The 19,965-nt window shown below is 46.8% G+C and overlaps 1 protein-coding gene across 1 annotated transcript in view; it reads right to left on the bottom strand.

Moving 5' to 3' along the window:
• NDUFA4L2 (NDUFA4 mitochondrial complex associated like 2) overlaps window positions 1–17,987 on the bottom strand; it is a 46,002-nt gene extending 28,015 nt beyond the window's left edge. The window contains exon 1 of the mRNA XM_063119247.1: window positions 17,869–17,987. Coding sequence (XP_062975317.1) covers window positions 17,869–17,943 — 75 coding nt within the window. The 5' untranslated portion in view covers window positions 17,944–17,987. The remainder of the gene's footprint in view (window positions 1–17,868) is intronic.
• Between the last annotated feature and the right edge of the window lie 1,978 nt (window positions 17,988–19,965).

Here is a 19,965-nt window from a genome sequence, read left to right as displayed (position 1 = left end):
GCAAAACGGGTAACTTGGGATACTGGGAAACTTCTCTTTCTTAGTCTGAATGGACTTTTCCCAGTGTTTTTTAAAACAGTAGCCCCACCAAATGCACAAACACAACCTGAAATCATATACTAAGCAAATAAATAACAGATAGGAAACACAGCACTGCTACCCACCCTAACCTTGGTGAACAACTGAATAGATGTGGTGCAAGGGGATGAGGTCTCCTAGGGCATGTGGACATCCCCAGTGCACACTCCTGCCATTGGAGGGTAATCAGAATCCTCCAAAGCTTAGCCAGTGGAGACTAATGCCTGTCATGAGTTGAAGTGGCAGGTCGCTTCTTAAAGACTGGTTCCTAGACAGGGCCAGTCAAAATTCGCACAGTTCCCCCTCCCCCTGGGCACATCCACTTCCCTCTTACTGGTAAAAGACAGATATAGCCTTTTTAAAAAAATTCTTCCTGTTGTTTATTCAGCAACACTGCTGCTTTTAATTCTACCCCTCCTTTGTTTATTTACTTATTTATTCCATTTTATATTTACACCCCATAGCCCAAACTCTCCTGGCTTTTCCTCTTCAGTGAAGTCAGGCAGGCTTTCATTGTGGTTCAACTCCTTATTGTTGTTGTTGTTGTTGTTGCTATTAATATTAATTAGTATTAATTATTAACATTATTATTTTGTTGTTTAGTAATGGATGTGATCACAGTGCAGTCAATCAACTCTGAAGCAAGGATCACAAAGCTTTACTCTTATCCTCCTAGCCTCCTAGTTATGGGATGCAAAAGAAAAGGCATCTCTCTGTGCTGCTCCCACCTCACAGGGATGGTTTGCATTACTGGCTTTGAAATTATCCTTGGCTCACTTCCTTATGCCCCCAGAAATGTCTGCTGCCTGCCTGCCTTCCCTCCCTCCTCCCCTGCCCGCCTCGCAGGGATGGTTTGTGTGTGTCTTGCTTTGACTCAGGGGATAAGTCCTTCCTGCGTTCACTTAGACTTTTGGAAGTTCCAAATCAATTTTTCAAGTGTGGAAGAAGATTCATATAGGTTTATCTCCTCCCCAATTCATGGCATGTTGGGATTTACTTTGAAATGGCCCCATTGAGCTGTCTGCAGCTTTAAATCCCTGAGATACTGGGGTGTCTGATTTTCATAAATTCCCCAAAAATCAGGGGATGATGGGATTGGCTTGAGTCTTGGCATGCATGTGTATCCGTGGATAATCTATCATGGTGCCAAGTTTGAGGTTTCTAACGTGAAAATTGACGGAGATATCGAAAGGGGAATTGGGGTTATGGGTGGTGCGTTAGAGGTTTAAGCTCCGCCAAAAATCAGGGGATGATGGGATTTGCTTGAAACTTGGCATGATTGTGGATCTAGATGGCATCTGTGAGGGTGCCCACTTCCAATTTTTTTATCTGTCAAATTGTCGGAGAACAGTCCATGTCTGAAAATGGGGTGTCCGATTTTCAAAATTTCCCCCAAAATCAGGGGACGCTTGGATTGGCTTGAGTCTTGGCATGCATGTGTATACATCCATGAGGTGTCATGGTGCCAAACTTGAGGTTTCTAACTTTAACAGAAAAAAGTTGTAGACTTTTTTGGATTTCAATGCAAGCCTATGGGGGGGGGGCGAAGCGGAGCTCCGATCCGGATCCGGAGCTCCGCAGCGGAGCGGACTATAGGCAGAGCGGGGCGGAGCGAAGCGGCCCGATCTGCCAATTGCGGATCTGGAAGAGAAGCGGATCGGGGGGTCCGTGCACACCCCTAGTTCACATGACACGCTAAGCCATAACGTTTAGCTCAAAATGCTTAACCATCGTGTCTTAGCGTGTCGTCTGAACGGGGTCACTGTTGTCTCTGGTCAGACAAGTTTTACAGGCTTTTTAAACACTGCCCAGTCCTGGTCTGACGTATCACTTCCAATTTTCGTAAGAACTAAGTCCTGTTCTACAGCCATATACCGTATTTCTTCGATTCTAAGACACGCTCCCCCCCCCCCCATATAAACATCTCTAAAAACGGGGTGCCTCTTAGAATCACGGGTGTGTTTATTATTTCTTAGAATAAAAGCTTTTTTTTCTGTTGGTGGCACTGGAATTAGTGTGCATCTTACAATCGATGGCGTCTTAGAATCGAAGAAATACGGTAATAACAAACCTGACGTTGAGTGCTGATTGCTCTGACTGGTGACCGGGTTTGGATTTGTGGGTTCTTTCCTGCAACAGCTTTTCTCCTCTCCCACTCCCGGCAGCACGCACATATGTGCACACACACACACACACGCCAGAATGCTTATGTTTGCGTGGCTCTTGGGCCCCAGCTACCGTCCCTATTTAGCGAAGCTGCCCTGTACAGCAGCCGCTTTTGTATCCAATTCCAAGGTAATTTCCTTTCCAGCCTGCTATATGAATCCCCAGGAGGCGGAAGGTGCAAAGCCTCAATCCGAGCAGATACAGCAGCCGCTTGACCTTTCCCAAATTGCACTGCCCCCTCGTGCCCAGCTAGGTGTTTGAGGCATAATGAACCTCCCGGTCCGTCCACCCCCAGCCCCGGCATCTAGGAAACTAAATAGCCAGGTGTTTATATTCCTAACAACTTCCATAAAAGCAAAACAAAACATTGCCTGCCCCAGAACACAGAGTGGAACCTGGGAGGGATTTGGGAGGGAGGGAAGGGTGGGGAGCAAAGCAACCACGTAAACGTGGGTTTACTGATTGGGAAAGACTATTACGGGCTGTCTATTTGACGGGCTTAGGAACCTAGGCAGTGAAAACTCTGTCTGTGGGATCCATGGGGAAAGAGAAGTGGGACTGACCAAAGAGCTCTCAGAGGCAATTCGAGATGTGCCACTGGAGACAGAAGGTGAAGACAAAATAAACATTTTTAAAACAATGCAGCTGATTTAAAAATGTCCTCCGTGCATGTCATCCACAAGTCCCCTTTCTTTTCAGTTGCTGAGCTCCAGCAAAGGCTGTTTGGCAAGGATGCAGCAGAAGCTGGCTGTGCACAATGCTGATTGGTCGACAGCCTGTGATGTCACCAAGAAAGGTCCCATCTCATCCTTAGTGAGAGCACTTCTAAATCAGCCTCATTCCCCATCCCTGGAGCAGGTCCCCCCCCCCCTTTGTAGCAGAATTAGTTGCAAAATTATGATTATCATGGGGTACTCAAGCTGTTGCTGTTTTAGCAAGTTTTACATCAGGACTACAATGGCGCTCTTCAGAAGACAATTTAAACCACGGCTTTAACCACCTTGGTTAAGCCAGAAAGCCAGGCCGTGTTCAGAATACGGTGACCATATGAAAAGTAGGACAGGGCTCCTGTATCTTTAACAGTTGTATTGAAAAGGAAATTTCAGCAGGTGTCATTTGTATATATGGAAAACCTGGTGAAATTCCCTCTTCATCACAACAGTTAAAGTTACAGGAGCTATACTAGAGTAACCAGATTTAAAAGAGGGCAGGTCACCTGCACCTTTAACTGTTGTGATGAAGAGGAAATTTCACCAGGTTCTCCTTATATACAAATGACACCTGCTGAAATTCCCTTTTCAATACAACTGTTAAAGATACAGGAGCCCTGTCCTCCTTTTCATATGGTCACCCTAGTTCAGAAGACACCTTAAACCATGGCTTTAACCACGATGAATAAGGCTTTTTGCTTTAGTCACTGTGGTTAAAGCCATGGTTTAAGGTGTCTTCTGAATACAGGCTGGCTTTCTGGCTTAACCACTGTGGTTAAATCCATGGTTTAAGGTGTCTTCTGAACAGGATCATTGTCTGTACCTGCTCCAAGAACTAAAAATATACTTTACTATGACGCCTGAGATGGAGAATGAAGGTGGAACTTGGGATCCCTGATATGTGGACGTATGTGAGACTCATGTCTAGCATGCACAGTCTTGCTCTGTTCACTCTTTACATATACACCTAAACATCTGTATGAAGTAGCCTTGGCAAATGAGTAGCGAAGACGGGAGACGGAGAATGCAATGGCGGCTCAGAGGGCAATGGGGACATTTCAGTAAAGAAGGGCGACTTCTGAGAAGGGCAGTGACCTGAAGACTTCCCATAAAAGGAATGCTGGGAATTGTAGTTTTATCAAGGTGCTGAAGTGCTTTAAGGTGAACTGAACATGCCTCAAGAAAGACTGGAAGCTATTGCAGGCATATGGTAGAAAACATGGAACTAGCAAGTCATTAAGAAGAAGAAGCCATAGAGAAGATGGCAGATGAGCTTGTGCAATGCAGAGTGCATAAGAAGGAGACATGAAGGGGCCGGAGTGCAAGTAGACAGGGGCATTTACTGCTCCTTCTTCTCATTGGTCCAGAGTGAGAGGCAGGTAAACAAGGAGGTCGCAATGGTGAAGAGGAGGAGCAAGTCCAGGGGGCTCTGGTCAGTGGGTCCCTGCTGATCTCTGGACCCTCAGCATGTGCCAAACCATGCCTACTCTTGATGCCAGCCCTGAGGAAAGATATATATGTAGCTGTTCAAAGGGTCTGACTTTGTGGAAGGTATAAGGCCAGTGTGGTGTAATGGAGAGAGTGTTGGACTGGGCCTCAGGAGGTCCAGGTTCTAGTCCCTACTTGGCCATGAAGCTCACTGTGTGACTATGAGCCAGTCAGTGACTCTCAGTCTAATCTACCTCACAGGGTTGTTGTGAGGATAAAAGGAGGAGGAGGAGGACTATGTAAGCTGCCTTGAGTTCCTTGCAAGAGGGAAAAAAGGTAGGATATAAATGTAATAATAATAATAATAATAATAATAATAATAATAATAGCAGAAAACTTTAAACATAAGGATTAGAAGCTTGACATTGATGTAGAAGAGAGGCAGGGATCAACTACAGATACTTGATATAATCGAGGGGCAAGAGAGGGCTCAGCAGTCAGGATACCTAGGATTTATTGCCACTCACACTTCAGTCTCATCTCCTCCCAACGGAAAACAGAATTATGGAGCAACATCACACAGGGGGAAATCGCGTTTGCTTACCGTCACTTCTCCGCCCACGTGTTTGTCCCTCATTACTTCCTCTTTTGAAAGAGGAAGTAAACAACGGGCACGTGGCTCATTCAAGGTGCCTTTTTAATCCCGCTGCTTCTCCTGCACACAGCAGGAGATAGCGGCAACTTCCATCTTTAAAAATAAGTTGGACTTACTGGGGTATTTTTTTTTGTGGCACAAAGAAAACTAGTAGAAGGGGCGGGAGGCATGTGGGAGGCAGACAAAATCGGTGAGTACCCAGTAACGAGCGTGCAATAAAATGCTCATCTGATGGAGCTCAGGATTCCAGAATAATTTATCTTACACTGAGCCCTCAACTGCTTTGTGTGCAACATCCTACCTCTTCCCCATTCTCTTCAAACATCTCAGCATGCTCTGTTCCAGGCACTCCCCTCCCCACCTCACAATGTTTGGCGTATCCAAGTTTCAGCAGATGCCCGTTGTGATTCAGGAGGTTAGAGTTGTTGGGAAATAATGATTTCCCTTTTTGCACTGTGTGCCGGCCCTGTGCCAGGTAGACCTGGCAGGGGCTGCTAGCCGAAATGCACCGGATAATCAAGAATGACGCCACAGTCCTGGGGACTGCTGGCACCTCTGTGGAGAGTCAGGGATTACAGACGCATCTCACCATCTGCTGCTGGCACCTTCTGGGTTATTAATACTGGGGAAACGTCTGAGGATGGGTGAGTCACTGGGGATAAACACATGAATTGGGCTGCTACCTGGAAGGAGGCCGCTATGGCTTTGTGGTAGTGGGGATGTGAACCATACAGAGTTCAGAAGAACACGGTCCTGGCACATCTCCCCAACCGCTTCCTTGTTCTCCAGGATTGCAGAGAATGTACGTCCCCTCTGCCAAGCATAAGTCTTTCAAAGGGCTCCATCACACCTATTTTTTCCCCTCTGGTTTGTCTCTGCATTTTTTACCTCCGTTTCATAAGCGCTGCAAGGGCTCCCTCTCCCTTCTACTCCACCCCGTTCCTTCTCCTTCCTCCTCCAGTTCATTGGTTGTGGTATTCGGATGGGCATGGGCTCTTCCACCACCCCACCGCTCTGGCTTTGTTACCTAGTGATTACTGATTTAAGGTTTCATCTAGGCTCCGTTTCTGCGGGCAATGGAGGGGGCTTGGAGCACTAAAAAGTCCATTCAACCGACTAACAAGTCCCTACAATGACGTGCTGGAGGAGGAGAACTGCCCCACCCTCCCCTTTTGTCAGCAAGACTCCATTAGGACACGCCCCCCAACAAAGGAAAAAGCGAGAGGGGAAAATAACCCAGACTTTCCCCGCAGCAAAATAAAACGCAGCAAGGGGGGAAGGGGCAAGATGAGTGCAGGACAGGGACGATGTCATGTGAGTACCTGGCTGCAAATCCACGTACCAGGCATGGCGAGTGTGTGATAAACTACTGGTGTGAAGGAGCTCAAAGTGTTGTTGCAGAAAGTATCTCCAAATTGCGATATCACCTAACAAAATACGAGGGCTGCGTCACACGTGACATTTCCCATGTGTTCACATTTAAAGGTATAGGCTGATTTTCCGACGTCACGGTTCTGCACGGGTAGTTTGCAGTGTTTTCCGGACTCTAAAGAGGACCAACTCCCCACGTGCTTACACGCCCATTGTGGTAAGCTAGCGCTTAGTTAAATGGTACTGGTTATTAAAGGACACAATAGAACAGCCTTCCACAACCTGTTGCCCTCCAGATACTCCAGACGACAACTTTCAGCATTCCCATTAGTCATCCTGTCTGGGGCTGATGGGAATTGAAGTCCAAAACTTCTGGAAGGCAATCGAAAATGTCTGAGCAAATGTCATTGGTAGTGCCGGCTCCAGGTTTTGGAGGGCTCTTAGGCGATGCACCCTCTAGGGGTCCCTCCCTCAGTGCGTCTACCTTCTCACTGCCATTATCACCAGCTGCTGTTACTCCTTCTCCTTTTTCATCATTGCTACAGTTTGCTTGCTTGAGAGGTAGAGAGCCAGGGAGCAAGCAGGCCGTGGCCTCTCCTGCTCCTCCTTCTCCCCACCACCATTGCCTGGGCCACAGCGACAGGCAGCTGCAGTGAAGAGGAGGAGTAAGTCCATGGATCTCTTGTCTTTGGGCCCCTGCTGAGGTACGGGCCCTCGACAGGTGCCTGACCATGCCTACCTTTGACACCAGCCCTGATCATCAGATAGGATGCTGCTATCGCTGCTGGTAGTCACAGGGAGTTTACAGCACTATAATTAGGGTGACCATATTTGGGAAACCAAAAAAGAGGACACCTAGTGTGTGTGTGTGGAAGCAGCTTTCTGAGTCCTGCAGAAAGTACGTTATTCCCCCGCCACCTTAAAGAACCCGATTGGAGTGGAGGAGGGGAAAGGGTTTCATTCTGCACCACCACCATCCACTCCAATTGGGGCCTTTTCTATAATGTCCACGCATGACCCACTTTCCCCTTTAAGACCTCAATTGGAGCTCGGGGTGGGGGAATGATGTGCCTCAAGAAAGCATGTCACTCCCTCCTGCCATGCCAATGGCAGCCTTAAAGGGAAAGGTGTGTCATTCCAGGACATTATTGGAAATTATAGAAAATCCCCCCTGACACCGTGGAAAGAACAAAAACCAGGACAAATCCGGGGAAATCCTGACAGTTGGTCACCCTAACTATAATGTACCGGTTAAGGCCACAGAGAAGCAATACCACTTGATTTCCAATGTGAGGTAGGCCTCCTTAAGGAAGCACAGGAAACAGCCTTAGGGGAAGCATCCGCTTCTTTCTAACTTCAGCCCCACAATTACATGGGCAGAAAGTAGAATGGCAACCTTTGATATAATAACCAAATGCAAATGCAAATGCAGCCCAAAGAGAATGAATAAAAAGGCAGAAGTGGGTGGAAAGGAGGAAATCATCTGGCTTCACCCTTGTCAAGGGTTCTTGTATTTCAGTTTCTTTGCAAGCAGAAGGTCTCAGCATCTTCAGGTAGAGCTGGGGATAAAGACCTGGCTGTGACTGTGCGGAGCCATTGCCAGTCAGCGTAGTCCACACTGAGCAAGTGCTCCAGCTTGGCGCATGGCACCTCCCTAGAGTGTAGGGAATGGCCTAATTGGGAAAAGACTTAGGCCACAGCTAGACCTAAGATTTATCCTGGGATCATCCAGGGTTTGCCCCTGCCTGAGCACTGGATCCCCTGTGTGTCACCTAGATGAACAGGTTTGACCCCTGGACGATCCAGGGATAAACCTTAGGTCTAGCTACGGCCTTAGAGTGACTGCTTGTGGGACTTTTCTTAGGGTGACCCTATGAAAAGGAGGACAGGGCTCCTGTATCTTTAACAGTTGCATTGAAAAGGACATTTCAGCAGGTGTCATTTGTATATATGGGGAACCTGGTGAAATTTCCTCTTCATCACACCAGTTAAAGCTGCAGGTGCCCTGCCCTCTTTTGAATCTGGTCACTCTAGTATAGCTCCTGCAGCTTTAACTGTTGTGATGAAGAGGGAATTTCACCAGCTCTGTTCACACAGTGGCCAACCAGCTGTCGACCAGGGACCAAAAGCAGGACACAGTGAAGCAGCACCCTCCCAACCATGTTCCCCAGCAACTGGCTTACTGCCTGTGATAACTGGAGGTAGCACATAGCCATGAGTACTGGTGAAAAGGCGGGATCATCATCATCATCATCATCATCATCATCATCATCATCATCATCATGTAGTAGCCATTGATAGCCCTCCTCCTCCAGGAATTTATCCAACCCCCTTTTAAAGCCATCCAAATTGGTGGCCGTCACTACCTCTTGTGGTAATGGATTCCAGGTGGTAGGACCAACCTTGATGTGAGAAAGCTATTCTGTCTCTGCAGCTACTCTGAGAAAGTGACCTACCCAGCATTCATAACCACTGGACTACACTGCGGCCGCCACTGCTGCTTCTCCTCCTCCTCCTCCTCTCAAGTCTTTGCTTTGCCAGAACGGCACATTTGTGCTCCAGTTCTGTCCCACCAACAGAGTTCTGGGGTTGTGAGGCATTTTTTTGCTCAGCTGGCATTAGATGTGGAGTTGGCATTAATCACAGGCCGAGGCAGTTGGGCACCCTGGGAAGCGCAACCGCACAGCAGCGGGAGAAGCTGTTGCAAGGTGAAAATGCTGATCTACATGGATGGTGCAACAACAGCTGATTGTGGATAATGGATGGTGTGTCAGGAATCTCTTCTGCAGGCTTTGCTACACCAGTTCCCACTCACTTCACAGACACCCCCTTTTTTTCCTGAGGAGTTAGCAGTTAACCATTTGTGTACATGCCCTCTTTTCTAGGGAGAGTCCCCTGTTTTCTGGCATCTGTCTCCTCCTCCTCCTCCTCCTCCTCTCCTCTCTCCCTCCCTCCCCCCCTCTTTTTTGGTCTTTGGGAGAAAATTTGGAAGTGCCTTTTTAAAATATTGGTAGCAGGTGCACATGTACAGTATAGCGCACTAGCTTCTCTTCTATGTCCTCCCCCATCCTGGGGCTCTCCAGATGAAATCCTTGTGATGTAGGGCAGGATACAAATGTTTTAAATATAAATAAATAAATAAATAAATAAATAAATAAATAAATAAATAAATATGTTGGGACTACAACTCCCTTGACTCTCAACCAGCATGGCCATTGGCTGGGAATTATGGGAGTAGAAGTCCAACACATCTGGAGGGCGCCACATTGGGGAAAACTGGTACAAATACTCAGTCTTGCAGAATACTTGCTTTGCAACAGCTATAGATAAAGATGAGTTGAAAGTTCTCAAGTGAGAGCTTTCAGCTTGAATTAGAGGGGGTCAGGGGGATTCATGCCTCCTAGAACTGGCATGCCAATTTGGGTAGGGGGGGAGTGAAATACTGCAAAAGTTTGTGGAGGAGGCTTCTTCTTCTTCTTCTTCTTCTTCTTCTTCTTCTTCTTCTTCTTCTTCTTCTTCTTCTTCTTCTTCTTCCTCTTCCTCTTCCTCTTCCTCTTCCTCTTCCTCTTCCTCTCCTCCTCCTCCTCCTCCTCCTTCTTCTTCTTTTGTTTTTAACCTTTATTTCTTTTAGTATTGCAGCTCCTCTCAGGAGTCACTGTTCCATTCTGCTCTGAGTATGTCCCAGAAATAGAAGAATGTCTGGGGGTGTTCTACTGGTTCTGGATGGGATTGCACTCACCCTGAAGGAGCAGGTTCGTAGCTTGGGGGTTCTTTTAGATCCATTATTATTATTATTATTATTATTATTATTATTATTATTATTTATTTATTTATATAGCACCATCAATGTACATGGTGCTGTACAGATTATACACAGTAAATAGCAAGACCCTGCCGCATAGGCTTACAATCTAATAAAGTTGCAGTAAACAATAAGGAGGGAAAGAGAATGCAAACAGGCACAGGGAAGTGTAAACAGGCACCGGGTAGGGTGAAGCTAACAGTATAGAGTCAGAACAAACTCAATATTTAAAAGCTATAGGGAAAAGAAAAGTTTTTAGCTGAGTTTTAAAAGCTGTGATTGAGTTGGTAGTTCTCAAGTGTTCTGGAAGAGCGTTCCAGGCGTAAGGGGCAGCAGAAGAAAAAGGACGAAGCCGAGTAAGGGAAGTGGAGGTCCTTGGGCAGGCGAGAAGCATGGCATCAGAGGAGCGGAGAGCACGAGCGGGGGAATAGTGTGAGATGAGAGAGGAGAGATAGGCAGGAGCTAGACTGTGAAAAGCTTTGAAGGTCAACAGGAGAAGTTTATATTGGATTCTGGAGTGAATTGGGAGCCAATGAAGAGATTTCAGAAGTGGAGTGACATGGTCAGAGCGGCGGGCCAAGAAGATGATCTTAGCGGCAGAGTGGTGGACAGAGACCAGCGGACTGATGTGAGATGAAGGAAGGCCAGAGAGAAGAAGGTTGCAGTAGTCCAACCGAGAGATAACCAGTGCGTGAACGAGAGTCTTGGCAGAAGAGACAGACAAAAATGGTCGAATCCTGGCAATATTATACAGGAAGAAACGACAGGATTTAGCTACTGCCTCGATATGAGGAGTAAAGGAGAGCGAGGAATCAAATATAAAACCAAGACTACGAGCTTCCTTGACCGGAGAGAGCGTGACATCGTTGACAGTAAGAGAGAATGATCCATCATTGTCACTTGAGACTCAGGTGACCTCAGTGGCACAAACTCCGGTTGGTGGCCCAGCTATGCCCCTATCTAGACAGGGATAACCTGGCTACAGTTGTCCATGCTCTGGTAACCTCCAAGTTAGATTACTGCAATGCAGTCTACGTAGGGCTGCCTTTGAAGACGGTTCGGAAGCTGCAGCTCATGCAAAATGCAGCGGCCAGATTAATTTCGGGAACCAGAAGGTTCGACCATATAACACCTGCTCTGGTCCGCTTGCACTGGCTGCCTGTATGTTTCCGAGCCCAATTCAAGGTGCTGGTTTTGGCCTATAAAGCCTTATACGGCTTGGGACCACAATACCTGATGGAACGCCTCTCCCGACGTGAATATACGCGGCCACTACGTTCAACATCTAAGGTCCTCCTCCGGGTGCCTACTCCGAGAGAAGCTCGGAGTGTGGCAACGAGGGACAGGGCCTTTTTGGTGGTGGCCCCCAGACTATGGAATGATCTCCCTGACGAGGCTCGCCTGGCACCAACACTGCTATCTTTCCGGCGCCAGGTTAAGACTCTCCTCTTTGCCCAGGCATGTGGCGGCACATCTTAATCACCCACATGTTTAGTTTTTAATGGTTTTTAACCCTTTATGTGTGTATGTTCTGTGTTTTAGAATTAAAAATTTTATATACTCGTTTTTATCTTAATTTTAGAATTTCTGTAAACCGCCCAGAGAGCCCCGGCTATGGGAGCAGTATATAAGTGAAATAAATAAATAAATAAATAAATAGCAAGGTTTCTAGGCATTTTGGGTAAAAAAAATGGTGGATGCCAGCCAGTAGCCACCAAGAGTGGCTCTACTCCTGCAATGAGCAGGGGGTTGGACTCGACGGCCTTATAGGCCCCTTCCAACTTTTCTATTCTATGATTCTATTGCATCATGACACGGCGCTTACTTGTTCTGTTTATTTTTAAAAACCCAGCACTGCTATTGCTACTGATGCCAGTGTTATTTTTTGAAGAAGTTTTTAAAATGAACTTTTTGACAAATTTCACTCCGCTCTCCCGGGTGGAGAGCATTTTTGCTCAGCCCTACAACCATATGCACAATTAAGATACACTTCAGTCGAGCAAAAATCAAAGGCAACTGTATTGGTCATAAGAGAAATTGCCAACATCCATATCATGTAATACCTTTATTAGTCCAACTCAATAATCACCCCCCAAAATGTGCAAGCTTTCACATTTTTTGTGATCTTTGAGTTGGACTAATAAAGGCATTACACGGCATGGATTCAATCCAGAAGGCTTCCTTAGCCTAGTTTCATCCCCTTATCATCAGAACAAACTTAACACAGCTACTACCACACAATCTCTCTATTCCCCATGGCATCTTCAGCAAAGAATTGCCGTTCACCACCATCAATCCTGCTTAAGTCACACTCTTCCCCCCATAGATGGCGAACGGGGCCTGTTCCATGTGCACATAATCCCAATGCACATCCTCCAAACTTTTAAGGTTGAAAGTTGTGTACTTCTAGCACCCTTATTCTTATTTTGTACTTCTAATATTCCTAATCTATTCGAGCGCACCCGCATACACACACACAATTATCCATTGCTGAAGGCTTTTCTCAGCCTCCCCAATGTTGATTCACGCACACACACACACACACACACACACACACACACTCACACATACACACACACTCATCTGGAGGGCTACAGGTTCCCGTACACCTAATGTATAAGTTAAAAACAACAACGAGTACCCTTGAAGAAAATCTGATTATAAGTATTTTAAACATCTCCCCTGTATGAAATGAAAAAGCAGAGCTGGAAAGAGAGAGGGAGAGAGGAGGGAGAGAGAGAAAGAGAGGCCCTTTCTACACCTAAGGATTATCCCAGGAAAATGGAGGGATCATCCCTGTCTGCTCCCAGGATGCCCTGTGTGTCATTTGGATACACAGGGATGATCCCAGGACGATCCGAGGAAAAAAGGCAGGTGTAGAAACGGGGGGGGAGAGAGAGGATGAACCCAGCTCAAATAAGGCCATCTCCCTCCCCTTCTTTAGCCTGTGAGAGGGGAAATTGTATTTATATCAGGGCCTCACGGGCATATATAATTTATCAGGGTTTATTCATATTTGTAAACAAAATCCCTGTCATGAATTTTTGATGGAAAGCAAGACAATGGCTTTAGGAGCCAAAGGGTTAGTTGGGTTGTAGGTTTTCCACTTTGTCACTGAAATTCTGAAGTGTGTGTGTGTATGTGTGTGAGTTGGGGGGACGGGACAGTTAGATCAGAAACGATGGGCGAAAACCTTGCTTTCGAATTTGGGAGAGGTTTTTGTGTGCGTGCGTGCACGGGAGGGTTGAAACCTGCTCTGTGTTGATTTATTAGTAGAGTGTAGAAAAACCCCTTAGAGGCATCGGATATAACAAGGTAAATAACAACACATCAAATCTCCCCTCCTGCCAATTGCGAGCACCAGCTGCAGACATCTAGGGTTAGGGAACAAACTACCCAGCATTAAATATGCACAAGTTTGAAAAAGAGTTCTGAAGTTTGGGCCATCAGATAAATCAATAACATATTTCTTAGAGAGAGAGAGAGAAAGGGGTGAGACAAGAGATAGAAACAGCAGCACCTTTGGGAGCCTACCAAATTACAGATAAGGAGGCCCAGGTAGGAAGATGTGAGGGTTTTTTCCTGGCAAAAACTAAAGGAGGTGTGTGGTGTATAATAATCACGGACCTTGAAACCAGGTGACTCACCCTACTTTTGAAAGTTCCTTCTTTCGAAAAGGTATTAAAAGCAAAGCCAAATAAAGAAGAAGTGACCTCCTTCCCTTGCAGCCCTTCTCGGGTGTGTAAGGGACACTTCTAGGGAGGCATGGTGGAACCAGTAGCGGGTTGCTACCCTTTGGCTAAATCCGTGGCAGCTTATGCCCATTTAAGCTGGTGGGGCAGAGGGCAGGACTGCTAGCAGTCGCTGAAGCCAGGGGCAATGTTCGGTGCAGCTGGAAAGTGAGGTTCTGAGCTCCGGGCAGAAGCACAAAGGAGACTTCAAGAAGTGTTCACAAGTGGCATGTACATAGGGTGGGAGAAAGTGTGGGAGGCTCTAGCTAGGGGGGCTTTGGCAGGTGAGAGGAAGGCAGGAGAGGGAGGAGGAAGGTGGGAGGTAAGAAATAAATTATTATTATTATTATTATTATTATTATTATTATTATTATTATTGACACTGACTGGCAGCAATGGCTCCCCAGGGTTTCATGCACGAGTTACTCCTGCCCTAACTGGAGAGGCCGGGGATCGAACCTGGGGCCTTCTGCATCCAGAGCAGATGCTCTACCACTGAGCGTTAGGGCTTACAGTCGATGGGGGGTGGAGTTTAGGATAGGGCTCACTCTTGATAGCATAGAGCAGAAATGAGGGAGCTCTGGTCCTCCAGACATTGTTGGACCCCTACTCGGATTAGCTCCAGCCAGCATGGCCAATGGTCAAAGCTGATGGGAATTGTGGCCCTCCAGTTGTTGTTGGACGACATGCCAGGCCATAAAGCCTACAGGGGAATTACAAAGATTTGATTAGGGTTTAGGTTTTCCGTGGACATGTGTCCAGATTCTCCCTGAGCATCAGGCCACATGTGTGATTATTCCTCACATATATTTCATGCCAACTCAATGATTCTCCGTATGGAGTGATTGCTTATTGTTCCAAACAATTAAATGGGTCTAAGCAAGCATGCCAGAGGCACAAATCTCTTTTGCTTGAACATGTTTTATCCCCTGTCTTTGTCTTGTGTTTAGACCATTGGCCTCCTTATTATGAGGCATTGGCATACATGTATAACAATTGTTCTTAAATTACATAGCTTTTTTCAGTGTAATTTTGAATTTGGAAAAAAAGAGAGAGACGTAGGCATGAGTTTGGACATATAGAATCGGGGCATAGTTTGACCCAAGGGTGGCTAGAACCTAACCCTAGAAACCTGCTATAAGTTCCACAGCCAATGATATAGGTGAAATCTCCTCTGAGCATGTGCAGAGTGCATATTTATTTATTTATTTATTTATTTATTTATTTATTGCATTTCTATAATGCCCAATAGTCGAAGCTCTCTGGGCGGTTCACAAAATTAAGACAATTCAAAACAAAACAACAGTATAAAACCATAATTGTTGTAAACCGCCCAGAGAGCTTTGGCTGTGGGGCGGTATATAATAAATGTAATAAAATAAATAAATAAATAAATAAATAAATAAATAAATAATATAAAATACAACATAAAAGCATAGCCAAGATAAAAACAGCAGCAATGCAAAAATGTATTTGAGTAACCAGTTCCTATGTGCCTGAAATAAGGCTTCCAGGGCTTAAAGGAACAGCTTGGATCTTGAACCCCAAACCTTCTCATTTTAGAAACTAAACATTTGCATAGAATTCAGTTACAAAAGCTTAACTTTGCAGTTCAACTGTGCAACAAGTTGCTAGTTACCAAATCTCCTTCCTTTTGCTTTTTTCCAGACATGGCACAGAGAAGCAGTTTTTGCATTCCCAGTATCTGTAATATTATAGTGTAATGCCTACACTTGCTATGTAATACGTACGTTTCTATCCAGCAGCACTAACAACATTCTCACATGTAGACAAATCTCCAAGAGATGCTTTGCTGTCATATGCAGGAACACACTTTGAAGTGGTCCCAACTGAGGAAAGTCTGGATAACCAAATGTCAGGGGATGCTTAAGGATCAAAGCAGAAGACGAGATGAGCCATGGGGTTCCTTCCAATGCACTGCATCTATGGCCACTCAGCCCTGATGAGAAATGAGAAATTGAGGGTTGCCAGGATTTAGGTTCACCCATTCATGGGATGGAGAGGATAGGCTACTACAGGCCTTGACAGGCAGTTTGCTGGACTGCAGTGCTGGAGGACTGGACTGGACTGGACTGATGGTTTCCTCCTGGGTGGGGTTGGAAGTAAGTGTTGATTTGCTTCTCCTCTTGAGTGTAAAAAGCATTAGGGTTGGGATTCTGAGGCTTTCAGGTCTCTTAGAGCTTCATCACACCAGCGTTATACTGTGCAATCACTGCGAATTGCGTGCAAAGGACTCTGATGTTTTCCAGCTTATAATCTGCTTTGATTGTGAAGTACTCCCATGCATCCTGCTTTAATTGTGCTATAAAGGCAAAAGACTCGCCGTATTTTGATGCTAGTTTTCGAGCGTATCATCCGAGCGGCCACCGGGGCGCAGGAGCAGGATTTGAAGAAAAATTAAACAAATGCTTACATTTGCGTAAGCTTTAAAGATAAAGACGTCAAAATTGGCGCAGTAATAGATATTAAGGAGAGCTTTAAGCATACCAAATTTGAATCGGAGTGGGTCATTCGTTGATTTTTTATGATTTTTTTTACATTTCCCCCCTTAACCCGTTTCTTGGTATTCAAAGGATCTTGCCGCCCGGTAGCAACACAACAACAACGGCAACAGCTTAGCACTGTAGGGGATAATTCGAGGAAACAGGTACGTGGGATGATGCTCTTAGAAGCATAGAACAGCAGAGTTGGAAGGGACCTACAAGGCCATCGAGTCCAACCCCCTGCTCAATGCAGGAATCCACCCTAAAGCATCCCTGACAGATGGTTGTCCAGCTGCTTCTTGAATGCCTCTAGTGTGGGAGAGCCCACAACCTCCCTAGGTAACTGGTTGGCCGGAATCTGGCTTCCTGTAAGTTGAGCCCGTTATTCCGTGTCCTGCACTCTGGGATGATTGAGAAGAGATCCCGCCCCTCCTCTGTGTGAGATGGGAGATAGTGGAGATGGACCAAGCATGGCCAGGGGAAGAGGCAGAGTGGAAACTTGTTGAAGCACCTTAGTGGGGGAAAAGGAGAAAGCTGGGATGTGTAAGAAATAGGGTGTGTAGGTGGTGGTGGTGGGGGGGGGGAGGGATTTGATAACCTGACTTCTTCGGATAGAGGAAATGGTCAGCTGCCACCAGTAGAGGCTAGTGGCTCTGATTTTGATGGGGCTGTGAATCCATTCTGGGTTTTGGTCAGAACCAGCCAGAACTCTAAAGGAACTATCCAAAGTGCTGAACCCATTTTGGGGCTGGGGTTCAGCCATTTGGATGGCTTCCTTAGAGTTCTGGCTGGTTTTGTTTAAAACCCAGAATGGATTCACAACCCCACCAAAATTGGAGCCCCTGGCTTCCATTGGCCGCCACTTTTTTTCCTGGATGGGGCCACCACAGCCACCACCACCGTAGCTCCTTCTTTCCTTACACCTGTCCTCCCCCTCCCAGCCAATCATAAAGATATAGTAATAAGAGAAAAACTATATCTCCTTATTAAGGAAAAGCTGCACCTGTTGACTTTCTGACTGTAGCTGTTAAAACTAGGGCAACAGCTCAGACCTGGGAGGAGGAGGAGGAGGAGGACGAGGACGAGGACGTGGTGGTTCTTCTAAGCAAGGAGCGAAGCAAAGCGAAGGAGGAACATAAGAACATAAGAAGGTCTCTGCTGGATCAGACCAAGGGTCCATCTAGTCCTGCGCTCTGTTCACACAGTGGCCAGCCAGCCATCGGCCAGGGATGAACAAGCAGGACATGGTGCCACGGAAACCTCCCACCCATGTTCCCCAGCCACTGGTGCACACAGGCTTACTGCGTGCACCAGGAGAGGGCTTAGATTTAGGGGCTGAGGAGGATTTGAGGGCTCAAAAGGAGGTGGAGAAGTTGGGGGTCAGGAGGGAGTTTAAGGGAGTGGGGGTGGGGAGATGACTCACTCCGAAACGCTTCTTGAGGTTCCGGGGGAAGATGCCCAGCAGTAGGGCTGCGCGATCTTCGTGGAGTCGCTTCATCTGTTCAGCTTGGCACCGGCGACAGCAACAAGTTGTCCTGCCGCCGCTTGGCCAGCCCAGTGCGTCCCAGCGGCTTCTGCCCCCGCCTCCAGGACAGCAGGGGGAGGCGGGGTAATCCTCTTCTCCCCCCCCCCACTCCCCCCTCTCCCTCCATCCCCCCCTCTCTCTCACATACGCACACTCCCGGGGGTACAGGGTGGAAGGAGGGAGGCGCAGGGACCATTTGAGCTGGGGCTGGGAATAGATTCGCCCTGCAAAACTTAAGAAGAGTCACTCCAGAGAGGGAGAGAGAAAGAGGGGGAGAAAAAGTTTCATCCCTGGAGCTGGGATGCTTGTGGGGTCCGTGGAGAAGCGCAGGGATGCCTGCTTTATGGGACTGCTCCAGAATGCCATGCGGGGAGGGGTGCCTGTTCTATAGGGCTGCAATAGAGATGATAGTGGAGTGGGGGGGGGAGCGTCTTTGAACCAGTGGAGGCTCCGATATCAGTGGGACTGCAGATCCGCTCTGGGTTTCAGTCAGAATCAGCCACAACCCTAAAGGAACTATTCAAGGTATTGAGCGTATTTTGGAGCACAGCGTCCAGCACCTTGGATAGCTCATTTAGTGTTCTGACTGGTTCTGACTGAAACCCAGGGTGAATTCACAGCCCCACTGACACCGGAGCCACCAGCCTGCACTGAAAAAAAAGGAGTCCTCGTGGACCAAAAAAGAGGACCCCGCCCCGCAAGTACGCTGGAGGGTGTTTTTTTAAAAATCAGGCATGGGAAAGAGTAGGATGTGGAGAGATGGATCGTCGCCATGTTATTAGAGAAAGCTTTTAAGGAATGAAGAGCAGGCAGAAATTCAACAGGTGATGCTCTACCCTCCTCTGCAGCAAGGAATGCAATGATTAGACGTTGGGTTTTTTTTTTGCATGTCATGAAGCAGTTACAGGCCCATGAGCCTTTGTGCTCTGGGGAGACAGGATAAGACTGGGGTTCAGATCTAGTGGGAAAGGAAGGGAGAAGGTGTTGAATAGGATGGGCTGAAATAAAGAATTGGAACTTGAAGAATGGGGGATGAAGCAGGAAATTGGGGAGGAAAGGTGGATTTTTAAACTAGAGAGATTTAGGTTTCTTTGAGACCCACTTATGCTATAGACTCTTGCGTGGATTATAAAACGCTTGGCTAATTAACACTACTGTATGATGAGTAGTGGAAAAGAGAGTGGCAAGCAAAAGTGTGGTGAAGTGGCTAAAGTGTTGGACTGGGAGTTGGGAGATCTGGGTTCTAGTCCCCACTCAGCCATGGAAGTCCACTGGGTGACTTTGGGCCACTCACACACTCTCAGCCCAACTGACCTCACAGGGTTGTTGTTGTGAGGATAACTTGGAGAGGAGGAGGATTATAGATGCCACCTTGGGTTCCTTGGAGGAAAAAAGGCGGGATATAAATGCAATAATAAATAAATAATAAGTGTGTGTGTGTGTGTGTGTGTGGAGTAGGGACCTGTTGATGTTGAAGCTCACCAACTGATAGCACTAGGATCGCCAACTGACCATGGACAAAGAGCTTGGCCTGCTCCTGTGCTCTTGACAACAGCACTATTTGCAAAACAAAAAGCACAAACACTGCTTTGGAAATGAACATGATGAATTGATAACACCTGCTGCAGCTCAAGCTGCTATTAAAGGCACTGAAGGAGGTCCTGGTAAAACGTTGGCAACCTTAGTCAGTCCTGGCCCTGTATTCGGTAAACCTCTTAGGGCACAATCCAATGCATGTTCAGACAGAAAAAAGTCATACAGCTCCCAGCATTCCCTAGGCAGCATGATTGGCTGGGGAATGCTGAGACTTGCAAGACCTTTCTCTGTCTAAACATACATAGGATTGCATCCTTAGGAAGCTGGCAGAAGTCTTCAGCTACAGCCCCGGTAGAAAGGAAAGCTATTAGACCATGCAAAGTTATTCCACTACCATTCCGAGGAACTGCAGGAGTGCTTCCAAGCAGAGGGCTTCTAGGGCTACCTACCAATCAGATT

This window comes from Elgaria multicarinata, chromosome 3 (genome assembly GCF_023053635.1).
Source record: "Elgaria multicarinata webbii isolate HBS135686 ecotype San Diego chromosome 3, rElgMul1.1.pri, whole genome shotgun sequence".
Taxonomy (NCBI): Eukaryota; Metazoa; Chordata; class Lepidosauria; order Squamata; family Anguidae; genus Elgaria; species Elgaria multicarinata.
The sequence above is the reverse complement of the archived record's forward strand: the minus strand, read 5'-3'. Positions and strand labels throughout refer to the sequence as shown.